The 26042-nt window shown below is 37.5% G+C and overlaps 1 protein-coding gene and 1 non-coding gene across 12 annotated transcripts in view; both read left to right on the top strand.

The window, feature by feature from the left end:
* CDC42BPA (CDC42 binding protein kinase alpha) overlaps positions 1 to 26042 on the top strand; it is a 237525-nt gene that overhangs the window by 206774 nt on the left and 4709 nt on the right. For 8 of the 11 annotated variants that reach the window (XM_040967883.1, XM_040967881.1, XM_040967882.1 and 5 more), the window contains 6 exons: positions 1524 to 2117; positions 4340 to 4437; positions 8457 to 8541; positions 12216 to 12339; positions 13346 to 13463; positions 24593 to 24710. In XM_040967883.1, the coding sequence (XP_040823817.1) occupies positions 1524 to 2117; positions 4340 to 4437; positions 8457 to 8541; positions 12216 to 12339; positions 13346 to 13463; positions 24593 to 24710 (1137 nt within the window). Of the gene's footprint in view, positions 1 to 1523; positions 2118 to 4339; positions 4438 to 8456; positions 8542 to 12215; positions 12340 to 13345; positions 13464 to 18828; positions 19015 to 24592; positions 24711 to 26042 lie in introns of all 11 variants that reach the window. The other 3 variants (XM_040967880.1, XM_040967873.1, XM_040967872.1) reach the window with 1 other exon arrangement.
* LOC121148259 lies at positions 10457 to 10563 on the top strand. Its single transcript, XR_005882536.1, has one exon. It is a non-coding gene; the product is annotated as a U6 spliceosomal RNA (small nuclear RNA).

The following is a 26042-nucleotide window of genomic DNA, read 5'->3' as shown; positions in this document are numbered from 1 at the left end:
TTAGAAAGGCAGATTTAACAGTGAAAAGGAGAGACAGAGAAAGATCTTCAATCTGCTGATTCAATCCCCAAATGGCTGCAATACCTGGAGCTGAGCCATTCAAAGCCAGAAGCTTCTTCCTGGTTTCCTACATGGGTGCAGGGTCACAAAACTTTGAGCCATCCTCTGCCTTCCTAGGCCATTAACAGGGAGCTGGATGGGAAGTGGAGCAGCTGGGACTACAACCAGCACCCATGATGATGCTCGTATTTTTGATATTCATAAAAAACTATATTCTCAGTTTTAAGTCTTTGTATCAAGTTAGACCATGGGAAAACAATGTATTTAAAATTTACTGGGGCTGGCATAATGAATGACACACTAGGTAGTCTTAGGCTTGCAAGCACCAACATCCCATATGGGCTCCATTTCATGACCCTGCATCAACATGGGAGAAAAATTCCTAGCTCCTGGCTTTGCATCTTCTCAGCTCCCGCTATTGAGACCACTTGGGGAGTGAGCCAGCAGATGGAAGATCTTTTCCTCTGCCTCTGTTTCTCTCCATAAATCTGATCTGCCTTTCCAATAAAAATAAATGCATACTTTAAAAAACCAGTGTATTAGTTTTGGGGGCTGGCGCAGTGTCATACAGGTTAATCCTCTGCCTGCAACACTGGCAATCCATTTGAGCACTGTTGTAACCATTTCACTTTCAATATAGCTCCTTGACAGTAGCCTGGGAAGGGAAGGCAGCAGATAATTGCCCAAAGCCTTGGACCCTAGTAGAACCATGTTGGAGACCTGGAAAAAGTTCTTGGCTTCTAGCTTTGGATTAGCCCTGCACTGACCATTGTGGCCATTGGAGCTGTGAACTAATGGATAGAAGGTCTCTCCCTCTCTCTCTCAATAACAACATCAGGGTGAAGTTCTCAAGAATTTAATGCCAGTGAAGGTTTTTCTTAGAGATTTGACAAGCCTTTACATGAAAATATTTTTGGCTTGGATGCTGAGAATTTTAATGCTAAATTTAATACCCAATGCACATGAAATACATATCTTTTTTTCAAGATTTTTTTTTTATTTGAAAGACAGATGTAAGAGGGAAAGACATACAGAGAGAAAGATCTTCAGTCTGCTTATTTAATCCCCAAGTAGCCACAACAGCCAAAAGCTGAACCGAACCAAAGCCAGAAGTCTGGAGCTTCTTCTGGGTCCCCCATGCAAGTGCAGGATCCCAAGGCTTTGGGCCGTCCTTAACTATTTTCCTAGGCCACAAGCAGGGAGCTGGATTGAAAGTGGAGCAGCTGGGACATGAACCGGTGCCCATATCGAATCTCAGCAGATGCAAGGCGAGGACTTTAGTTACTAGGCTATCACACCAGGCCCTTGAGTTACATGTCTTATAATCTCTTTCTGCATTGTTTATGATCTCTCATTCTTCTGTGTATATATTTGTGTCTTTAGTATAAGTTGACTTTATGTCCTTTTGTATATCATTAGAAGTAATAAACAATGTGTTTTTTACTTTTGATTTCTCTGTGTAGAAATTATTCGAGTTGGTGACAATAAGAAGATTCATCAGATTGAAATCATTCCAAATGATCAGCTTGTTGCTGTGATCTCAGGACGAAATCGTCATGTTCGACTTTTTCCTATGTCAGCATTGGATGGGCGAGAGACAGAGTTTTACAAACTGGCAGAAACTAAAGGGTGTCAAACTATAACTTCTGGAAAAGTGCGCCATGGCGCTGTCACGTGCCTGTGTGTGGCCATGAAAAGACAGGTCTTCTGTTATGAACTATTTCAGAGCAAGACCCGTCACAGAAAATTTAAAGAAATTCAAGTCCCATATAATGTCCAGTGGATGGCAATCTTCAGTGAACAACTGTGTGTGGGATTCCAGTCAGGATTTCTACGATACCCCTTGAGTGGAGAAGGAAATCCGTGTAGCATGCTTCATTCAAATGACCATACACTATCATTTATTGCACATCAGCCAATGGATGCCATCTGTGCAGTTGAGATCTCCAGTAAAGAATATCTGCTGTGTTTTAACAGCATTGGAATATACACGGATTGTCAGGGTCGGAGATCCAGACAACAGGAATTGATGTGGCCAGCAAATCCTTCCTCTTGTTGTAAGATGCTCTTTCTTATGATTGTCAACTTGTTTTCATTTCATTTTATCTGCTAAAGGTAGTTATTTTTAGTAGCTGGTTTTTTTTTTAAGATATCCTTGGATATTTTACCCAATTACTGATAATGTTGTTTATATAATGTAAAATAACAGTATACAGTTATCCCTAAACAAACGAGGTCAGAATGATGTGTACATAATTAAAACAAATTTTTCTATAGGATATTTTCTTACATGAATTTTTTAAAAACCCCAATGTTGTTGTATTTTTAAATAACCCTAAATAAGTATCTTCATTGTCCCCAATCATAGATCTTATAAGCATTATTAGCTTATGGGGTTACTCTGAAGAAGTGGTTACTAAGTGAATTATTTCACCAGCTAATCAACAGTGTAGCTTTTGTAAGAAGTGTTGTTCAGCCTTTCATTTGTATTTACATATGAGGAGAATAAAATCACTTCTCTTGCTCTTCCAAGAAATAATTGACATTAATAAATCATTGAATACTTTTCTTAAAAGACTTGTTTATTCAAAGGAAGAATGATAGAGGCAGACATGTTGAGACCTTCCATCCAGTGGCTCACTTCCTAAATGTCTACAAGAACCCTGGCTGGGCCAGGCCAAACCTAAAAGGCAGGAACATCACCCAGACCTGCTCCATATACCTTCTCAAGCACAGCCACAGGAAGCTGGATTGTAAGCAAAGCAGCTGGGTAAGCCAGCACTAGGCTAAACAGCTGCTAGACTGCTTACACCAGGGCACTGTCGCCTGTGGCTTTTTATTGTTAAATCGTAATTGTTATTGTTGCATACATGTCTCTTCGCTGTATGAGAGACAGTAATGAGTGAAATAGACACAGTTTAACCCTAACAGAGCTTAGAGAAGCAATAGAATAGCTTCATGATAAAAACAGGTAGTTATGAGAAAATGTAAGTGCTATGACACCCAGAAATGCAGGTTCTATAGATGCATATAGGGGAAAGTATGTAATTAAAGTCCTTTTTGTTTTTAGGATTTATTTTATTTTTATTGGAAAGTCAGATATACAAAGAGGAAAGACAGAGCAAGATCTTCCATCCGCTGATTCACTCCCCAGGTGGTTGCAATGGCCATAGCTGCACTGATCCAAAGCCAAGAGCCTGGAGCCTCTTTCAGGTCTCCCACCCGGCAGGGTCCCAAGGCTTTGGGTGGTTCTAGACTGCTTTCCCAGGCCACAAGCAGAGAGCTGGATGAGAAGCAGGACCACCAGGATTAGAACCGGCACCCATATGATATCCAAGTGCATGAAAGGCGAGAACTTTAGCCACTGGGCTACCACACCGGTCCCAAAGTCTTTGATTCTTAATGGAAGATGTATGAGCATGTTTAAATACTAAGAGGAAAGCGACAACAGGAAAACTACTTGGAAGAGGCTGACTTACAGGAGGCAGAGCAAAATTCTCAAGGCTAGAGAGTGTTAAAGGGTTGTTTGGGGCAGAAATGAAGCCTCTTCCATTGTTATAAGACAGAAAATGGAATGATGGGTGTGAATTCGTTGAAACGTTCAGTGGAAGAAGGTTATAGAACAATACATAGTTTTACAGGAAAAGTAGAAAATCTATATAAAAACAACCAAGGAAAAATATCTCTGGTTCTGCCATCCAGATTTAACTATTTTGAATTTTTTTCTTCTGAAATATATACTCTTACTTATGGCATCATATTGGGAATGAATGCTATTTTGTAACCAAGTCAGCCTTTAATGTGCAATATAAGTTAAACTATCTGACTCTTTATTTTAGCTTTGCTAATAATGCAATTTGTGAACTAAGTTTAGATAAATTATATCACCCCTCTTTGCTTGTGTCACCATTTAAGGTATCCGTGCTTTTGATACCTTAATCTTTTCATGTAACTGTGCTGAGGTGTTTACTGCTCATTGCAAACTATATCTGGAACACTTACCTGAGGCTTGCTGTTTGCAGCCTTACTGTTGAGCTAGGGATTGTTCTATCCTTAATGGGAACATAATCATTTTGTATTACAATGGCTATGTAATCTGAACCATGCTGTGTCAATTCTTCTTTGATGATTTATGTCCTGTTTACTTCAAAAATGTCATGATGTACATACTAGATGGTATTAGTAGGATTTTCTACTTTAAATTTATTTAGTGCAGACTTTTCAAAATGTTTTGGGTTTAATAAAAGTAATCAACCGGCTGTTTCTTCCCTTCTCTCAGGTTACAATGCACCATATCTCTCAGTATACAGTGAAAATGCAGTCGATATCTTTGATGTGAACTCCATGGAGTGGATTCAGACTCTTCCTCTTAAAAAGGTACTGTAAATGATAAGCTAAGCCAACTGATGAGTGCAAGTGAAAAATTAATGTGACTTTAGCTATTTTTCATTAAACTGATTATTTCTGTCATATGGATTGATAATTAGGTACTTAATGAAGAATGAGGAAATGTGAACAAAAACTGGGCCTAGTTAGTGTTAACCTTCTATGCTGGATTTAGTCACTGTGAGAAAATATATTATTACTATTCATTGTAAATACTTTTCAAACAAAGATGTACAGTGTTTAATTCTATAAGGACAGATTTTATAGGCCAAAGAAGTGATTAAACTTAAAACTATATTTCTGTCTTATTATAATGGCTTTTATGTATTCCCAATAAAATACACTATTGTTCCTTAATATTGATATGTTTTTAAAATATGAAGATAAATTTTTAGAAGTATAGAACTGTTATTTTGCAAAAATGAAGATTAATGATTTCATATAGATAAATGTTAAGTATTGGGGACTTCAAAAAGATTTAAAGGTATTTAGACATGAAAAATTTTGAAATTAATAATTTTTTAATATCTGTTCTTTATTGCTTGAAAGGTGGAGAGATAGAGAGACCAGGGACCAATCTTGCTTCTGCTGGTTCACTTTCCAGATGCCCACAGGAGCCAAGGCTGAGCCATGCTGAAGCCAAGGCTGAGACTCCAATTAAGGTCTCCGATGTGTGTGCAGGTGCCCAAAGACTTAGGCCATGTTCTGCTGATTTCCCAGGCACATTAGCAGGGAGCTGGATGGGAAACAGAGCTGCCATGTCTTCTAACCAGCTCCCATGTTGCATTCCATGTTACAGGTGGCAGCTTAACTCGCTGTACCACAACGCCAGCTCCCATGCATTGTTTCAAAGAATATGCAATGTCTGGACATTTTGAAAAATGATGTACATAGTATGTGTGTCATTAGTTAGAAGATAGGTTTTAGAGGAGCAGATGAAAAGTAGCTAAGACTGGGTTGTGGTATAATCAGTTAAACTTCCAATTACAGTTCCATCATTTCATTTTATAGTGCCATTTTGTCCCAGGTATTTCGTTCCTGATTCAGCTCCACGCTAACATGCCTGACATACATAACATACTCAGAGGGCCTGAGTACTTGAGCCTCTCCCACCTGTGTAAGACACCAGAATGGAGTTCCTGGCTCTCGGCTTCAGCCTGGCCCCAGACATGGCTAGAATGGCCATTTATGGAATGAACTAGCAGTTGAAAGATTGCTCTCTCGGTCTCTCCTGTCTTTCCATTTCTGCCTTTCAAATAAATAGAGAAGTAAATAAATATTTTTAAAAAGATAAGTTGCCTAGATCATATTTTACACTGTGTCCCAATTTTAAACAATATCAGCCATGAAATATCTGTGAATACTACTGCATTATATAAAGCAACTAGAATATGTTCCTCTACTTTGTAAATTTGGGCTGATTAAAATTATTTTCCCACTTTTATTTTTTAATATCTTAAATTTGTTTAATTTTATTGTAAAGGCAGATGTACAGAGAGAAAGATTTTCCATCTGCTGGTTCATTCCTCAAGTGGCCACAATGGACAGAGCTGAGCTGATCTAAAGCCAGGAACTAGCTTTTTCTGGGTCTCCCATGCAAGTGCAGGGTCCCAAGGCTTAGGGCCATCCTCTACTGCTTTGGGTGGGAAATGGAGCAGCCGGACATGAACCAGCACCCATATGGGATCCCAGGGAATGCAAGGCAAGGACTTTAGCCACTCAATTATTGTGTCAGGCCCTCCCATTTTATTTTTATCTTGTAATTTTTGTAGTATATGTTTAAAATAAGGAATGGCCTTTGTCAGATCTTACTTTAGTAGCCTCTACACATGTCATGTATTTTAATGGACTCATATTAATTGTATTAAAACCAAGCTCTTGGGAAATAGTAGATATTGTCCTAAGCACATCTCTATAGTATCTAGTTTAATGCTCACTACAACTCTGTAAGGTAAGAAATCTTTAATAATCACAGAAAAGGCACAAAATGCTTAAGTGACAGCTCAGAGTTGGACAGTGAGTGTGTTGAAAGGTTGTGTGAGAGAGGTCATTCAGAAAGAAAGCCTAGTCTTCAGAAGCAAACAGGAGAGAAAATCTTATGGGTAATAAACCTTACCCGCAAGATTATTTTTAAAAATAGGTTATGTACAAAATAATTCTAAGTTCTAAATTGTGAAAGATGGAAATTCCTTCTGGCAGTGACCTTTATTACTAAGGTGTTTTGGGGGGTTTTTTTGGTAGCCAACTCATAGCTCAATTTAAAACTGCGAAACTCACATAAATGCTGCTAGTGAATAATATATCTCATCCATTGAGTCATTGAATAGATCATAACAAACACATTTTCTAAGTCCACATGAAAGTGATTACCAATGGTGTGCAAATAAAATGAGCTTACACTAATAATAAAACAGTAAGGGCTTTGTGAAACATGATGGTAACCTGATCACTGTGAACTCACCTTCCCACTTAGGAGCCAGCGCATTGCCTGTATCACTGCATCTTCTCCTTATTCCATGTCACTGTCTTTCCAGACAATCACTGTCCTGAATGTTACGATTCTGATTCCTTAGATTTCCTTAGCATATTTTAATATCCCTAAACACCATGTTGTTTCATTTTGCTTTGGTTTTTTTTTTTAAAGATTTATTTTTTATTGGGAAGTCAGATATACAAAGAGGAAGAGAGACAGAGAAGAAGATCTTCCATCCAATGATTCACTCGCCAAGTGGCACAATGGCCAGAGCTGCACTGATCTGAAGCCAGGAGCCATGAGCCTGCTAGCATTGAAAGTGGCTTCTTAACTTGCTGTGCCACAATGCTGGCTTCTGTTTATGTATTCCTTATATGTGGTTGTTGGATCGTTATCCAGTTGTTACATGACTGTTTATTGACAGTCTTCTATTTCTCTTAGCAACTGCATTTTCAATCCCATCACAGTTTTTAATAAGAAATCATAAAGCTGTTATGTTGATATTTTCTTACTATAAATAAGGGGCTGTAACTCAATAATTACTTAAAAAAGTAAAATTCAGGGCCTGCCAACGTGGCCTAGCGGCTGAAATCTTCACCTTGCATGCATCAGGATCCCATATGGGAACTGGTTGTAATCCTGGCAGTCCTGCTTCCCATCCAGCTCCCTGCTTGTGGCCTGGGAAAGCAGTCGAGGACGGCCCAAAGCCTTGGGACCCTGCACCCACGTGGGAGACCTCGAAGAGGCTCCTGGCTCCTGACTTTGGATCAACACAGCTCCAACCATTGCAGCCATTTGGGGAGTAAATCAACGATCTTAAGATCTTCTCTGTCTCTCCTCCTCTCTCTATATCTGACTTTCCAATTTAAAATAAATAAACATAAAAGTAAAATTTAGGAGCCAGTGCCATGGCATAGTCAGTTAAGCTTCTGCCTGTGGTGTTGGCATCACATACCAGCATCCCATCTCAGAGTCATTTCAAATCTTGGCTGCAGCACATCCAATCCAAACCGCTCTTAATGGGCCTGGGAAAGCAGCTGAAGATGACTCAAGTCTTTGGGCCCCTGCATCCACATGAGAGACCTGATGAAGCTCCAGTGTGCTAGCTTCAAACTGGCCCAGCCCTGGTTTTAACTGCCACTTAAGGAGTGAACCAGCTGAGAGAGTTGCTCTCCCCTGCCCTCCCATCTCTCTGTTTCAGTTTCTTTCCTCTCTCAATAAAACTGCCTTTCAAATAAAAATTAATCTTTTTTAAAGTCAAATTTATTTTAAATTTCAAATTTAGGTTTAAATGTTTTTATACTTTATTTATTGATTTGTTTAGAATAATCTTTCCTGAAAACATTATCATAGGTTTACTTAAATTGTATGTTACATCTATGCAGTCAGAATTCTTCTAAGGTTTTTGCCGATTTTTTTTCCTACTGTACTATATTTTAAAGTAGATAAATGGTCTTAATTTTATAAATAGGCCAAATGTGTCATTTAATTTCCAAAGGTTTAATTCAAATACTAACTTTATTTTTTATTATTTCAGGTTCGACCCTTAAACAGTGAAGGATCATTAAATCTTTTAGGATTGGAGACAGTAAGATTAATATATTTCAAAAATAAGATGGCAGGTAAGAAAATCAATATATTAATATAATTACTGCATTGGGAAGATTATCTCTAAACCTACTTCTCAGGGTCATGCAAATAATAAAGCAGGGCCAGCTTTTTTTTTGTATTTATTTTATTTTATTTTATTTTTTAAAGATTTATTTATTTATTACAAAGTCAGATATACAGAGAGGAGGAGAGACAGAGAAGAAAATCTTCCTTCTGATGATTCACTCCCCTAGTGAGCGCAGCGGTTAATGCTATGCCAATCCGAAGCCAGGATCCAGGAACTTCTTCCAGGTCTCCCACATGGGTGCAGGGTCCCAAGGTTTTGGGCCATCCTTGACTGCTTTCCCAGGCCACAAGCAGGGAGCTGGATGGGAAGTGAAACTGCCAGGATTAGAACCGGCACACATATGGGATCCCGGCGGGTTCAAGGAGAGGACTTTAGCTGCTAGGCCATGCTGCCAGGCCCTATTTTTTTTTTTTCAATTACATTGCATTATGTGACAGTTTTATAGGTACTGGGATTCCCCCCACCCCTCCCCAAGCAGGGCCACCTTTAAACTTATGTGTCTTATTCCAGTCTGTAATCCCGGCCACTGTCATACAGTGCAGTAACTAAGTAGATAGAGAAAATGCAGCTGAATCTATCTTTCTTGCTTTTAATACCGTACCTCCTAACTAAAACTTATAACAGTAAAATTCTGAATAGTCATCCAGAACTCCTGTTTGGAATTTCAAGAACCCCTTTTCTGTCATTGCAGAAGGCCTTTTTAGCATACACGTGACGGTCACATTCTGCGGGGGAAGATGCAGGAAAGGGGACAGTCAGAAACAGTCACAGAAGCAGGAGAGGGAGTGAGATACTGGATGGTACAGAGAGAAGAGTAGTTGGTCTCTGATCAGAGTAGTGAGGTGAGACCGACGTAGGATTGCATGCCCCATATGTAAGAAGACAATGAAAACTGTACATCGTGCTCAGTTTAAACCTTCCTTGTAAGAAATATTATTGTATAGTATCTCTTTTGTACAATAGTTATATTAACAAATTGTTGCATAACATGTCATTAACAAATTTAATGCATAGCAGATGTATACATAATTTTCTGATCTTTCACTAATAAAATCGTCCCATGATACATTGTATAGTAAAATCACATTTGGAAGATTTAAATACAACTTAAAAACATTGGCCTCAATATAATACGTTAAAATGTCTTTAGGTGATAAGATTATTATTGTAATTCTCTTCCCCATATTCCTCCAATAAAGCTGTATGTTCTGTAATTTTTACAATTTAATCAGAAGTTGTTTTTTGTTTGTTAAGAACTGAAACACACAGGTTTCTTCATTTTTTGTTGAGTGTTTTGGTATAGCGTCCTACAACTCCAGGGTTCTTGGTATACAGACTACTAACTGTAGCAGAAGTCTCTCCAGAGAGGATGTCAGAGTCATTTGAGAAAGGATGCTCAAGTTGCAGCAAGGGTTGCTTCTCAGATGGGTTTCCCATTAACTAATGAAGCTTAAGCTTTACTTAAGCTTTACTCCTAAGATGTTAGAGTTATTTTTACATTGTTTTTCTTTGAGGAACTTGAGGTATTTGTATAAGGTTGGACCTACCCTGTGCTTACTCTGTGTGGTTGTGTTGGTCATGAAAGACCTGTGTTCCCGTGTTGTGCCTGTGTTCCAACTTGTCCTTCCTTATACCTTCACATTCCAGCACTAGGCTGGGTGAAAACAAACTGTCTTGTCCTTTGCCAATGCAGGGACTATTTCCAAGAGACCCTTTCTTTTTATGTCTTGTTTCCTCCTTCTCTTGGGCAGTCATGTTCTTACAGTCCTCTGGCTATCTTAATCTCACCAAAACCTCCTCATTCTTATATTGCAAAATTGTGTCCTGTATTCTTATTCACTTTTTTTAAAAGTCTGTTCATGCTTACTTCAGCAGCACATATACTAAAATTGGAACAATACAGAGAAGATTAACATGGCCCCTGTGCAAGAATGACATGCAAATTTGTGAAACGTTCCGTATTTTTTAGAAACTAATTGAAGAATTTTTTTAAAAAAAGTCTATTGTTGGGCCCGGCGCGGTGGCGCAAGTGGTTAAAGGTCCTCGCCTTGCACGCCCGGGATCCTATATGGGCGCCGGTTCTAATCCCGGCAGCACCGCTTCCCTTCCAGCTCCCTGCCTGTGGCCTGGGAAAGCAGTCGAGGACGCCCAAAGCTTTGGGACCCTGCACCCGCGTGGGAGACCCGGAAGAGGCTCCTGGCTTCGGATCGGCATAGTATTGGCCCGTTGCGCTCACTTGGGGAGTGAATCATCGGACGGAAGATCTTCCTCTCTGTCTCTCCTCTCTGTATATCCGCCTTTCCAATGAAAAAATAATAAAAATAAATCTTTTTTAAAAAAAAGTCTATTGTTGGGCTGCATACTGGCACCATAGGCTAATCCTCCACCCTGAGGCACTGGCATCTCATATGAGCACCAGGTCTTGTCCTGACTGCTCCATTTGCAACCCAGCTGTACATTTATACTCTGCGAAAGAAGCAGAGAATGGCTCAAGGTTTTGGACCACTGCACTCATGTGGGAGACCTGAAGGAAGTTCCTAGCTTCCATCTTTGGATCAGCCCAACTCTAGCCATTGCAGCCATTTGTGCAATAAACCAGCAGATGGAAGATATTCTTCATCTCTCCTTATGTCTCTGTAAAACCTGTCTTTCAAATAAGGATAAATTTAAATGTTCTATTTTAATATTTGTTGCTAGGAAACAGTGTGATTAGCTACATTATCACACTACAAGGAGAATGTCATTTTAACTATGCCTCTACTTTAGCCTGGTTTATTGGCCCACTGAGATCATTCCCAATCCCTTCTTGTGACTTTTTTTTAGTGTTAAAAACCTCTGAAGATTGAATTTTCTCTTTTCCTTTATTTTATTTAATAATGTCATCGCCTGTCATGTTACATAGGTATAGCGGTCTATTTTATCCTTAAAATAAGTTTGTATAGCCCACCTTGTTTTCAGAGTCCCTGACAATTGTGTTTACTTTAGATGTTGAAAACTGAAATGGGGTGAGTTGAGTACTGGGTTACTAGATACATGTAATTAAATATAGTCTTTGCCCAAGATCAGAAGAGTAGAAATGGCAGCAAATTCTGACCTTTAACAAAGGAAAATAATTGGGAGCACAGCTCCTTTTCCTCATCACAGATCTTACAGATTGAGTCATCTGACAAAAGACAATTTTTACTATTTAAAAAGTAATCTTAATTATTGCTTAAATGAGTAACTTACTGTTTATATACTGGATTGGTGTGCAGGTTGAAGAGTAGCTCTTTGACATTGGAAACCATTGAAAACTAGTACTCAAAGGAAGAGAGAGGATTGGGCTTTGGTGGCTAGAGTAATGGACAGCTAGAGCCCTTCTAGTGAAGTTGAGCTTTTTAATGTGTATAAGCAAATAAAAATGAAAGTATTTTGAAAGCTATGTCTAAGCATATATCTTTTTCTGTTCTGTTGAAATTTACTGCTTACTTACTATGAGTATCAGTCTACCACTTAGAATTCAGAATAGTATATTTTTGTGTAATTTATTCATGTTAGTACAGTCTTAAAGATTGATGCATAAAAAAACATTTTAGCAGTTTTAAGAATATCATTATTTGTATATGTGTTTTTGTACAGAAGGAGATGAACTGGTAGTTCCTGAAACATCAGATAACAGTAGAAAACAAATGGTTAGAAATATTAACAATAAACGCCGTTACTCCTTCAGAGTCCCAGAAGAGGAGAGGATGCAACAGAGGAGGTAAATACTTAATTCATGTTTAGAACCCGTAGCATCTGAAGAACTATTTGGTGGTAACACTATATGTGACTTAGGAGAAAAGTCTGCTGATAATCTGTCATTCATCTGTAATATCAAAAGCTACAATAATGACTGTATCTCTTCAATGATGTTTTATTAACGCTGTCAAAGTTATGAATATGTCCTGGATTAAAATACCATCTGTTGGTTACTTCTGTGTGTTTATGAAATAATTATAATTTGGGGGGCATGTACCTTGTTACAATGTAAACATAGAAAATATCTGTACGTACAGTAAACCTGTATATGTTTAAGAAATCAGATGGGGCCGGCGTTGTGGTGCACTGGCATCCCATATTGGAGTGCCGGCTCAAGTTCCGGCTGCTCTGCTTCCAATCCGGCTGCCTGCTAAGAAAGCAGCAGAAGATGACCCAAGTACTTGGGCCCTGACACACCTGAGAGAGACCCAGATGGACTTCAGGGCTCCTGGCTTCAACCTGGCCCAGCCCCAGCCATTGCAGCCATTTGGGGAATGAACCAGCGGATGGAAGAGTTCTCTGTCTCTCTCTCCCTCTCTCTCTCTTTGTTACTCTGCCTGTTAAATAAATAAATATTTAACAAAAAAATGAAATTAAGATTGACTGTTCTCTTCATAGCTAACAGAAATAGGTTTTGTAGTATTTCTAGTAAGGTACCAGAACATTTCCACAAGTGTCACTAGTTATTTTAAAAGGCATATGTAAGCATTCAAAATTATCTGTAAAGTAGAACTATTTTGGTTTTTGAAAGTCTCTGTGTTTTCCCACCCAAAATCTTAAGATCTTTAATTTAAAATAAAACATCCCAAGAATATGAGTTTTAAGTTAATTGTTAATTCTATTTATATATTCTTAGTAATATTTAATAATTTTGTTTATAAAAATGCAAAAGTATGCTTAATTTTTGTATCTTAAGTCATATTGAGTGATGGTAGCAGAGGTGCCTAAATTTGTGTTTTGTCTTGCAGGGAGATGCTACGAGATCCAGAAATGAGAAATAAGTTAATTTCTAACCCAACTAATTTTAATCACATAGCACACATGGGTCCTGGAGATGGAATCCAGATCCTAAAAGACCTTCCCATGGTAAGAGAAGTAAAAAGTGAATGTGAATGGAGTAGAGGAGTAAGTACAGGTTAAGTAGAGAGAAATGTACTGTGCAGCTAAGCCTATATATACATGGGTTAATATGTAGGTTTAAATACGTATGTACAATTCAAAAGACATTGATATAATCAAGAAATGTTTCAGTATATCCCAGCAGGTATGACATGCTGAATGAGAAAAATAGTGCACAGACATCTGTCAGGCCACACAAGTCAGATTCTTTAGATTTTAGCCCTCGAAATCTCTCCCATACCTAAAATTGTTGTTGATAGAAGAAATGCCGAGTTTGGAGAAACATTCTAATCAGATTCAGAACATGGTTATGAAATCACAACAGTTTTTAGCACTTCAGTACAGATATTTGGCCTTTTTTCTCCTGGAGAACTATATTAATGTTGTCATTAATGGTTATACCTTTCAGCTAATTATAAAACTAATTTTTTCTTTGTTCAGTTACAAATGTGTTACCAGACAAGTTACTTGCAAAAATGCACACTATAGAAGAGCTGTTAAAAAAAATATGAGATTGGGTTCTTAGGTTTTATATACTGAGAATAAGAAAATCATTGGAATTAGCTAATTCCAGCTCCTTAACATTTTTAATTTTAGTACTTTCAGTGGACTATGAATATTTTGGCTGTTTTAACCAACGATGTTAACAGTTAAATTTTGTGTTGAATTTTGAGTGTAATTTTTATTTATGGTAGCTTGAAGAGATAATTGGTGAATTTTGATCCAGTTGCTTTTCTAAGGAAATTTATTTTAAATGAACACATTATCAGCACTACTGTGATAGAAAATGTAAATATCAGTCACCACGAAAATGACAGGTAACGTAATTTGATGTGCAGTCAACTTCTGTGGAACATAAAAACTTTAACATTTGAAGAGAGATTTTGCATTTATATCCAGGAGAGTAAAAAGATGATTTGTGCTCTTTGGAGTCACAGTTCTTTGTTGTAAATATCCCCGTTAAATTAGTTGCTTAGGGAGAATTCTTAGTATTTTTTGCATCATCAAAATATTATTGCATTGTCAATAATGGACTTCTTTATGGACTGCAGATAATTATTCTTTTAGAACAAAGATTTTTATTAGCTGTGTTGAGTAGTATAAAGTATGCAACAAAAAGAATAGAAATCATTGGAGCACAGCACAGTAACCTAGTGACTAAAGTCCTCGCCTTGTATCTGCCAGGATCACTTATGGGCGCTGGTTTATGTCCCAGCTGCCCCCGCTTCCCATCCAGCTCACTGACTGTGACCTGGGAGAGCAGTCGAGGGCGGCCCAAAGCCTTGGACCCTGCCCCCGCATGGGAGACCTGGAAGAAGCTCCTGGCTTCAGTTCAGCTCTGCTTGAGGCCATTGCGCTCACTTGGGGAGTTAATCAGTGTATTGAAGATATTTCTCTCTGTATCTCCCCTCTGTAAATCTGACTTTCTAATAAATAAATAACTCTTTCAAAAAAAATAGAGATAATCTTGGCAAGTAGATTGAAGTAAAAATTTAAGGTTGAGCATGTTGAACATTAAAACTAATCTACTTGACTGTAATATTTCAGAGCTTTTCTCAACTAGGATTGAATCTCAGATTCATCTCTGCCCTTTTCCCATTATGCACATTTACTTAAAATCCTCAGTCCAATTCTCCTTAAATTTCAGAAGCAAACATTACACACAATTAAAAGCCTTTGTTCTTTCCCCTTTGGAAGTTGCAATGTCAGGCACAAGATGTATTAATAGAATTTTTTAAATTATGATGGTTTAAAAATGACTAATTTAGCTTACATTTGAAAGTTCAAGTGTTAAATACTGAACCTTATGAAATTTAGTTTGGAAATAGTTTTTCAATACATGATATGTACATTATATATATAGTTAGCATTGTGGAATAATAGAGAAATACAAATTTTGGACTTGTATGCTCTTTTTTTTTAAACTTGTATGCTCTAAAGCAGCACAGCAGCCAATACAAAATTATTTTGTTACAATATTTTAATTGGTAGTGTTTTTTATATGTATCAATTGTTTTAGACAGATTTATTTTTATTGGAAAGGCAGATTTACAGATAGAAGGCGAGACTGCGAGAAAGTTGTTCTATGTACTGTTTCATTCCCCAGATGGCCACAATAGCCAGAGCTGCACTGAAACCAGGAGCTGGGAGCTTCTTCCAGGTCTCCCATGATGGTGCAGAGTCCCAAAGCTTTGGATCATCTTCCACTTCCTTCCCAGCCTGTTTACAGGGAGCAGGATGGGAAGTGGAGCATCTGGGACATGAACTAGCACCCACATGGGATGCTGACACTTGAAGTAGAGGATTAGCTAATTGAATCATCACTCTAGTCTGGCAATGCCCTTTTAAAATTAAAATTTATTTTATTTTTGCTTCATTTGCACAAAGGAGTAGGTACTTTTGTCTTATCATAGCAAGAATTTCCAGTTTTTGTACATAGTGATAATTGCCTTTGAGTGGGATAGTTTCCATATTTATAAAATGTTGCTCTGCTTGATGTTTTCCTGCCTTTAATTGAGAAGTCATTTTGCTGTTTCTTAGTTCTTTCAGACTTCAATGCATATTAAGACCATGCCTCTTGAGGCTAAAATGCCAGATTCTAAGCATTGTGGGTAAATTTTATACCGTAGCATTTGTTCTGCATTTGCTTGTTCTATCTTCACCCTCCTACCACTCTAAAGTAAAAGAAATCTGTATTTTATCTTGTGCTCAAAATAAGACCTGATTTTATTACTAAGCAAGTTCAGCTAGTATTTCCCAGAGATTCATTTCCCAATTAGCTGACCTTCCGTGCCAGCTACACCTCTTGATTTTTAGTGTTTGTTGTCACTTGGTTTTGTTAGCCTATGACCTCCTTGTTGGTTTTTATTGGCATTAACACAGATGACAAGTGACTTTTTGACCTAGCAATTTAATCTACTTTTTAATATGGCTTCCATTCCTTTATTGTTTCTATATGAGGTAAGAACTTTGTATCTGCAAGATAAGAAATTGGTGTAAATTTTTGAAACTTCTTTCTTCACCTGTACATGCAGTATGCATCATACATTTATGTGTCTGAAATCGTATCCTTCATATCCATATTTTACTTTTGCATGACTGTTCACTGCTAAAGAACATAAAGGCTGGGGTTTTTTGTAGACATCCAGTTAATTTCCTAATAAGTATTTATTTGTTCCTTATTGTGTGCCTGAGACTAGGCTGATCTCAGGGTTGGCCTTGGTAAATAATATAATAATATGCATGTCTGAAAATAATAATGTGCATGTTTATACTTGTTTATATATCTTGATTGAAAAGCTCATGATTTCTTAATACGCCTCTGATTTTAATGTCTTGTTTCCACTGAGGTTGATTTATGAGCTATTTCCAGAAAATATAGATGAATCAAATTTGTCTTATATATGAGTTTTCAAAGACTACGGCTGTGTTACCATCAGTGCAACAGCATGAGCCTCAGGTGTTTTTTGTTTTAATTTATCAAACTAGTATTGCTGCCCAATGAAATACTTACAGCTTTAGAAAGTTTATTAAGTACCTTTTAAAGTTACTTTTGTTTCTTTTGTACTAGATGATCCTGAGGTATGATTGTTTTTTTCTGGAATGTTGAAGAGGCAGTAAGGCTAAAAAAAACTGTCCTTTTAACTAATCAGTCTTTAGTATTAAAAGACAGGTTTCCTACAATTGAATAAAACAATCTTGTACTTACAGAATTATTTTCAACACATTACATTTCTCCTAGCCTTTTGCACATCCCTAAAATTGTCAATAAATACAAAATTTCAAGCTCAGTGACCCTGGGATTGTAAGAGGAAGTCTTTCTTAATGAAATCGAAACTACAGGTACATCATTTTTTTTAATTCCTCTTTGAAAAAAATCTGAGGAATTACTGATTTACTGCACTTTTCCTTTAAGCCTAGATGGTATGGGAGTCTTTCTACAGTGAGCTTATCTCTGCTCATGAAAGCATGAATTAGGATTGAGTCTTCCCTCACTTCAGCAAGTGATTGAGCTCAGCCTGTCAAAGAGAGGTCATATTTTGCTAGAAGCAGGTAAAGCAGGTATTCTTCAAGAAAATTCCCTGGGGTCCTAAATATTCAGAATTACAGTATCTGGAAATTTTAAATCTGGCTTCAAAGCTTTTTTCTTTATCTTTGGCTTCCATTTTTCATTTAAATATATATACACCTGAACATTGAAGGAAATATTTTTCCTCTTATTAAGTAAGTGAAAATAAATTTAGACTGCTAAAGATAATCTACAGTTAGTATATTCTGTAATTGCTTGTTTTTGTTCTAGAGAAATAGTGAAAGAAACCATGTATCAAAGTCTACAAACACTAGGAAACAATTTAAAATGTTTTTAGGTTTCTAAGGAAGCAGCTTCATAACTTCACACTACACCTCCCATTACAAGCTGCTGAAGGTTCACTTGTCCTTCTTTAGTCTTTAAATTGTGTCTTTAAATTTTACTTATATTTTAAGAAAGAGACAGTGAAAGAATTCCCATATACTGATTCACTCCCCCAGATCCCTGCAGTGACTTCCACCAGGAGCAAACTCGAGAATGGGAACTCCAACCCAATCTCCCCCAAGAGCTGCATAAATCTGCATTATCAGCAGCAGGGTCAGGAGCCAGAATTATGCATGGAAGCCAGCCGCTCTGATGTGGGACCTGGGCATCTCAGTTGCTAGGCCAGATACCCATCCCCCCACTGTCACTTTTTTTTTCAAGATTTCATGCTTTTTTTCTAATATTTATCATAAATTTTGTGCTATGTGTAGGTTGTCTCACATAAGAAAACACAACTCTGAAAATTTTTCCTCACATCATTGTAAATCCAGTTCATTGTCACTTAAGTATGGTAATAAAAGGATCTTATTAAGAGAATGGTCTTTTATAAATTATCTGTTTGTAACTATTATGCTAAGGGAAATGAGCCATTCCCAAAGATACTATATGTTTGCCTTAATATAAGATAATATGATGTCAAATCTAAAATTTTTACCTGTAAATTGTTATCTTATCATACTTGCTGGCTGTCTGTACCACACACAATAAGATCTTGTGATGTAATGTATTAATAATTTTTTTTAATTAGCCGTTTAAGTAACTGGCAAAAGGGTCACAGAATTTAACTTTCTAAAGCCTAAAAGTATTTCATTATTAGTATATGTGTTGCCGAAGCGAGCACAAAGTATTTCATTATTGATTCAATTCTGATATATTACTTAATTTTTACTGTGTGCTTGTCTGAAATGTCACATATAACCAATGAATCCATCTTCATCACCTTATCACCTTTTTTCTTCTTTCTGTTGTTTTTGATAGCCAGGTTTCCCTTATCCATCCCCTCATCACCACTCCGGTCTGATATCCTCTCCGATCAACTTTGAACACATCTATCACATGACCGTTAATTCTGCTGAAAAATTTCTCTCTCCTGATTCCATAAACCCTGAATATTCCCCGACTCTGCGTTCTGTCCCTGGTACACCAAGCTTTCTGACTCTGAGGGTATGAACAGCTGAGTCAGGTGTTAACTTCTACTAACCATGTGCGAGAATCCTGTTGCCTGGACTAATAAGTAATGCCTCTGAGGTGGTACCACTTTGTGAACGTTTTCCGTTGGCCTTTTCATCTTCAGCCAGACTTCTGCTGTCACTCTGGCCTTTTTCTTCCAGTTCTGTTTTGTTTCACCTTTTGAGGAAAAAGATGGAGGAATAGGGAAGGTTGCAATCTTCATTTTTGAAAATGTGGTATAAATTTATCCTATGTTTACTCAAAAATTTTCCCATCATATTTTTTATTACAGATACCATTATAAGAAATAGACCCTAGTGGATCTTTATTCTGGTTTTTTAAAAAGTGAAAGAAGAAAGAGAAAAAGAATTTCTGCATTTTTTGCAGCTAACTACAATACAACCAAGCCAATTTGGAGATTCCTTCTGTATTTAATTGAGATTAAAGTCTGTGGTAGACTTTAATCCATAGACCTTCTGTCTCCAATAAACTCTTCTTGTGGAAAAGTTAAAAATCTCCAAAGTGTATAATACTAATAAAGAGAGAAATATCCAAATAAGAAAGATTTTACTAATCTTTAAGTTGTTGATATACATGTTGCTTCACCCAGAATACAATCAAAAAGATTAAGTAAACAAAGCGTGCTGTATTCTGAAGGACCATGGCATCTGCTCTCGGTTCCTTCTGTTCAGCATTTCCTCTTTGTTACCCAGTGACTTTGAAGTGGGATGCAGACCAGATGACCGTTAAAATTGAATGTCCATATTTGCATCAAGGATTGTATGCTGCAACTAACTTCAGGGGAACATTTTCTGAAGTTAGTTTTGCAGATAACATTTGGAGTGCACCATGCAAACTCATTTCCCATAATTTCCTCTGATGTAGAAAATTTGTATCACTGGTTGTTTTATGAAGATGTATAGTAACTTTCTAATTAAGAAAATTAACCAAAACATGAAAAGTTTATTATTTGTATTACAAAATTATTGTGAATTGTTTTAAATATCCACATCCTTAAACTTTAATGTCACCTAAGACTCTTAATGGACAGGATAGAAGTAACCGTGATAAAATAAGTCTGAGTTTGCTTCATGACAGATATCGGAAGTAGATTCCAGAAGAGTGTTGTACAGGCGGTCAGGACTTTCCTTGCAAGAAATAACAAGAGCATTGTTTTAGTTAATGATCTCTGAGTAAAAAATGTTTTTCCATCGATGGAATTTTTACCTTAATGTTGAACATGATCTGGGGCTTAGATCTCATGTTACTTTATCACATTTAACTTTGATTTACTTAATGATAGACTTGGGTTTTTTTTTTATAAAACATTTTTCTGTATGTCATTCCCTTGTTATTTCAGCAATCAGTGATACTAAGTAACTATGTGTATAAGGTTTAATTTTTGCCATTTATTTTAGGGTGGGTTTATCTTATGGAAAAGGAAACCTCAGTTTATCTTAAAATTGTTATGAAAAGTAATAACAACATTAGTATCTTAGAGCTGATATTCCCATCTCTTTTGAAGAGCTTTTCTTTGCTGTGCTGTACACATGTTGCTTGTGTTTTACAGGGTTACTCCTGTGCGTGTGAATATTGAATTGCTAGCATTGACTATTTCCATTTTAAATTATTTCATTTTATTAAGAAAAACATTTGCGGTAAACAAATAACACACTAAGAATTACGTGGATTTTTGCAAATTTGTTCTGTAAACCAAAATGGTAGTGGTTGAATTTGGGGCCAGCTAGCTAGCCAACTTTTAAGTAAATGTGATTCTTCAAAAATGTATAATTTGGAAGTTTCCAATCATGTTATTGGTTATTTTCCTGATTACTATGTTTAATCCTCCTAAATTTGTTTCACTTCCAACCTTTTCTTAGATGTCTCAGATGCACATAGTAAGCTCATATTACAAAATTATTCAAAACCATAACCTCCCTTTGAGACTTCACAATTAATGTAGCAAATGGAAACTAATTCTAGATTTCTGTTACAACCAAAAATATTTTTAACTATGCTAGTATTTTTTACTATTGTTTGTTTTTAGCCTCAAAGTCTTAAATGATAGCATTAATTTCATTGTATTCTGTATTATTTTACAGCCTACTTTATAGCCAAGAAATTATTAGCATGTAAACCAGATTATTTGAAGAATTTGAAACCATTTAATTAATCAATTACCAGAGAAAGTTACTCTGCCCAAGAAATACAAGTAAATGCATTTTGTAAAATCTTTAAAATATACATAATACTAATATGAATTAGAATACTGTGTATACTACAGAAAGGATTGTGGTTGGAATTCATTAATTACATTGCCATCTGAATTAATCCCCATAGCTAAAGGATAAAATTGGAATTTCAGGTATTATCCAAATATTTTATTTAGCAAACATTTCTCAGCACCTGCTTTAGCTGCTGGAGCTTAGTGTTGTCCTAGTAGTAGTTAGTAGCAAATAATAATAAAGAAGTTAGAAACAGCTACATGGGGCAGGTCTTTAGCCCAGCAGTTAGATTCCAATTGAAATGCTCTCACCCCATGCCGCAGTGCCTGAATGAATACCTACTGTGGCTCCCACTTGAGCTTCCTACTGGTGCAGGGACTGAGAGAGCAAGTAGGTGCTTCTCTGCCAACCACATGGGAGACCTGGATTAGGTTCCAGGCTCCCAACTACATTCAGCCTGGCCCAGTCCCAATCTCTTCTCTCTCTTTCCCCCCTCTTTATCCCTCTCTACCTCTTCTTTTCCTTCTCCCTCCCTTTCTTCCACCCCATCTCCTTCCCTGTCTCTCTCCTCCCTCCCTTTATCCTCTTTCCCTCTCTCTGTGTGTCTCTCTACTCCTTCTCCCCCTCCCTCCCTCTATTTCCCTCCCTCTCCCTCCCTCCTTCTCTCTCTCTGTAAGAGTCTCTCTGCTTCTAGGATAAATAGAAATGTAAATAATCACACACGTGCCTACAAATAGTATTTCTCAAGTTTTCTAGGCTAATACAAGGACATTTGCTGAAATATGTAAAATATGGCTTAAGCTTTTAGATCTTTTCACTTGTGAAAACTTGGAAAGCATTCAAATTTTATTGATATTGAATAAGTCCTGAACAAGCCCAAGTCATACCACAAACAGTAATTACTAGTGTGTGACAGGCATACGGGTAAAATTTTCTGATATAATGTCAACTCTAAGATGCCAAAAAAGAGGATATTTACAGATCCCCAAGTGATTGAAAAAGATGGACTGCTTTTGGAACAGTAAAATGAGCTAAAGAATTCCAACAGTTTAAAATAAGCCAGCTATTTTAGCACCACCTTTTTGTTGTGTTTGAGAAAGGTCTGATATGATATGATCAATTCTTTTTGAAAAAATGAAGAGTTTATTAGAACTTAAAAATAACATACATTTGTTAGTGACTGTATTTCAGTGGTCATGGCTGTGTTTTTCTGTTGGCGTAGGAAAGACAAACACGGTGTGGTGAGGTGGGTCTGTGACGCATAAGAGAGCTGTCTCATCAAAGGATACTCTGATTAAGTGAGACTAATGGGTTTTACTTATCAAATCAATCCTTTGGAAAAGTTAGAAAACTTGAATTTTCAACTACTTTTTAATGTGACTTTTCGTTATATTTTCAGGATAAAGTTATATATTCCCTTAGTGCACCCAAAGTTTGTAATTGCCTTCATTTCAGATTTGCTGTTTCAATTGTAACAGTGGAAAAGCTTTATTGCACATGTCTGTGAGCTCATTATTAGAGCAAGGGAAGAAAGGCATTTACTGAGACTGGGCTATAGGCCTTCTTTCTAAGACATACTTACTCCTTAGGAGAGCACTTTGAACAGGTGTTATCTGCATAATAAAACTGAGGAAACAGTCTCAGCCTTGAACAACCCATGACCTCCTGTTAGGGAGCCTGTTCATGATATTTCCCTTCCATGGCCTCTGCTCACCAACAGCCATCCAGGCTTTCTTCCAGGATTAGGGAGCAGAAGGGCCATGGACTGTCAGAAGACCACACAGTCATCTGGTCTTCTCTGACAAGGAGGAACTTTTGATCTGATAGATCTATTGCAGGCTGACTTTTAAGCTGATGATTTTTTATGGGCATGATTAATGTTATGAATATCCAAATGGCCCATGGCAGTCAAAAGGTTCCCTACCCTTGCAAGCCACTAACTTGCTGAATAGCTGATAGAGTAGAAAGGAGGCTGTCTCAAGTGAACGCCACGGGCTGGTAGAATTGCTGTCATTAAAAAAAAAAAAAACTGTCATCAATTTGTGGCTATGAAAGTATAAAAGGAATATTGATAAGAACTAGACAAGTTTGTCAAATGAATATGTAAATCTGTTTATAAATGAAAAATCCATACCATTTGCACCAGAAAATGAGAAAATGGTCCATGTCCATGCATGGCAAAGGTATTGTGAGTGGTAAAAGAGAGGTTAATAATATGGTATATACGATGCATGGGATTTATGAAGCATGCTGAAATACTTTCCCTCCTCTGGACTTCTGTCAGCCCTAAATCCCAGCTTTTTGTCCTGAGAAGGCTGCACGCCTTCAGCTCTCAACTGAGACAACTCATGTCTGCCCCTTCCTCTGTTGGTCTCCTGGACAGGTGTGAAATTGACACAACATTCCAAAGTCTGTTTTCATGTCTAGGACACTAAAATTATTCAACAGTTAGATGGAGAAAATTCAGACTAATGCTCCCAATGTGAATAACTTCACCCAGGCTACGGTTGTTGCAGCATGATTTTGTTTGGGGCATTTATTTGTTTGTTTGAGAGAGGGAGAGACAGAGAAGACTTCCATATACTAGTTTGGTCCTCAGATGGTTGCATTGGCAGAGGTAGACCAGGCCAGGAACTCCCTCTAGGTCTCACAGGTGTCCAGCAGGAGCCCAGGTTCTTGGGCCATCTTCCAGTGCTCTCCCCAGGCCATTAACAGGGAGCGGGTTCAGAAACAGAACTTCCGGGACTGGAACTGGCACCCATATGGGAGGACAGCGGTGCAGACAGTGACTTCATCTGCCCCGTACCACTGGCCCCTAGATTAACTGAGTGTGTGAACCATGAAAGATGCCTCGTGACCAAGAGTATGAATGTGAATGGCACATTTGGTATCATATCAATTCTCATACAAGAATGTAATTTTAACTGAATTTACTCCAACTGAGACTGACTCAGCTGTTGAATTGCATAAGCAAATAAAAACCTCATATATAAATGAGAATTTTGTTTCAATTGTCTGCAAATATCCACGTAATTCTACACTTGACTGTCAAGTCTAACCATGTAACTTTCATTTACTACTTCACAATCAAAAAATCCATTGGTCAGTATTCGACTAAGTATAAGGATAAATACTTACCCTTAATTGAAGGGAAATTTGCTTTGCTTCATATTAAGGTGTTTTGGCACTTTTGTGGATGGTAAGAATTATATAATCTGGTGTTTCTTATTCTGTATTATTCTGGTAAATGGAATTTTATTTATTGAGAATTGCAGTGAAAAATAAACTTCTCTGCAGAAAAATCCTTTTTTCTGGCTGAACAACATTGTCTTCTCTTTTGCTTTTAGAACCCTCGGCCTCAGGAAAATCGGGCAGTATTCAGTGGCTCAGTCAGTATTCCGTCTATCACCAAGTCCCGCCCTGAGCCAGGTCGTTCCATGAGTGCGAGTAGTGGCCTCTCAGCAAGTAAGTAAGCGGGGCTGCTTCCCAGCTGGTCCCCTGGGTGGCATGCTCTTCACTTGGACATGCTCAGTGCATGCCCACATGACTACGAGATCTCAGACCATGTTAAAATGCCTAGTAAGCATAAGTGTCTGGCTAAGAAATAATCCTGGAGTCTTTCTAGAGCACACAGTCTATTCGGTACACAGAAAGGATTACAGGTCGTAATTGTGAAGGAAATCAACAGAGTACAATAGTAGAGAATAATAATTAATAGCTATTGGGGATAAATTTCCACCTAAAATAAGGAAAATCTCATCCTCTCCCTAGGGGTGGAATCATATGTGATTAACTAGAAGAAGGCTAGTGGGCTGTGATATTAGTGAGGGAGTAATAAAAAAGGAAGTGGGTGAGGTATGTGTCAGATCAAGGAACTTGGAAAGCAAGGTGAAGTAAGACCTGTTGCACAGAGATCTTAGAACTGAAATGGTCCTATGGTTGCTGTGTCCATATGCAAACTACTAGAGTTACCCATGCATTCCTATCAAGGCCTGAATATGTTCATCAAACTTGGCCTTTTTAGGAAAGACCATTCCAAGAATGCCAGGGATTATTTGTTATGGAAATGCATCCTACTTGCTCCAAGAACAGTCCAGAGAGAGAGTGAGACAGGAGAAAGTGTTGTCATTATCTACAGTGAGAAGCAAGGGATCTTCCACACCACACATGGACACATGATGTGAAGTCAGATGAAATAGTGGTTTCAACCACCCTCTAGTCCACTGGAGGATGGGCTCACAGCAGCTTCTCAAGGTCACACGCCCCATCTCCAGAACTGCCATCTAACACCACAGAAGGGACTAGCTTAAGCAGGTGGTCTCATACTGAGACTATCATTGTCATTTTCCTGGACTTCTTGTACTATTTAATCAAAACAGCCCACCTGAACTTTTTTTTTTTTTTTTGAGATTGAAGTGATGGTTGAAAGGAGACTCTTGAAATTTTTTTAAATGTTCAAAATATAAAGTACTGGAGTGAGTGAGATTAAATTTTCTGGATTAAATTTTGTATCTACAGATGAATACCAGAATGGAGCAAACATGACAGTGTAAATGAATGTATAAAACACAGTGCAAACCCCTTCAATTACCTTCTGTCTTGTGTTTGATTCCTCATGGATTCAGTGTTCATTTGTTCCCCAAAAGTCCCCATAAATAGACTAAAACTCAAACAAAATGACTGACTAGAAGTCATACAATTATCAGGAAAATCACAGAAGTCTCTTGAAGTTTGGGTTTTCTATTTAGAATAGCAAAACTTTTAAATAACATACTTTTTTGTTAATCTGAGCACTGC

This window comes from Ochotona curzoniae, unplaced genomic scaffold (genome assembly GCF_017591425.1).
Source record: "Ochotona curzoniae isolate NIBS_2020 unplaced genomic scaffold, NIBS_Ocur_1.0 scaffold_4683, whole genome shotgun sequence".
NCBI classification, from domain to species: domain Eukaryota; kingdom Metazoa; phylum Chordata; class Mammalia; order Lagomorpha; family Ochotonidae; genus Ochotona; species Ochotona curzoniae.
The sequence above is the reverse complement of the archived record's forward strand: the minus strand, read 5'-3'. Positions and strand labels throughout refer to the sequence as shown.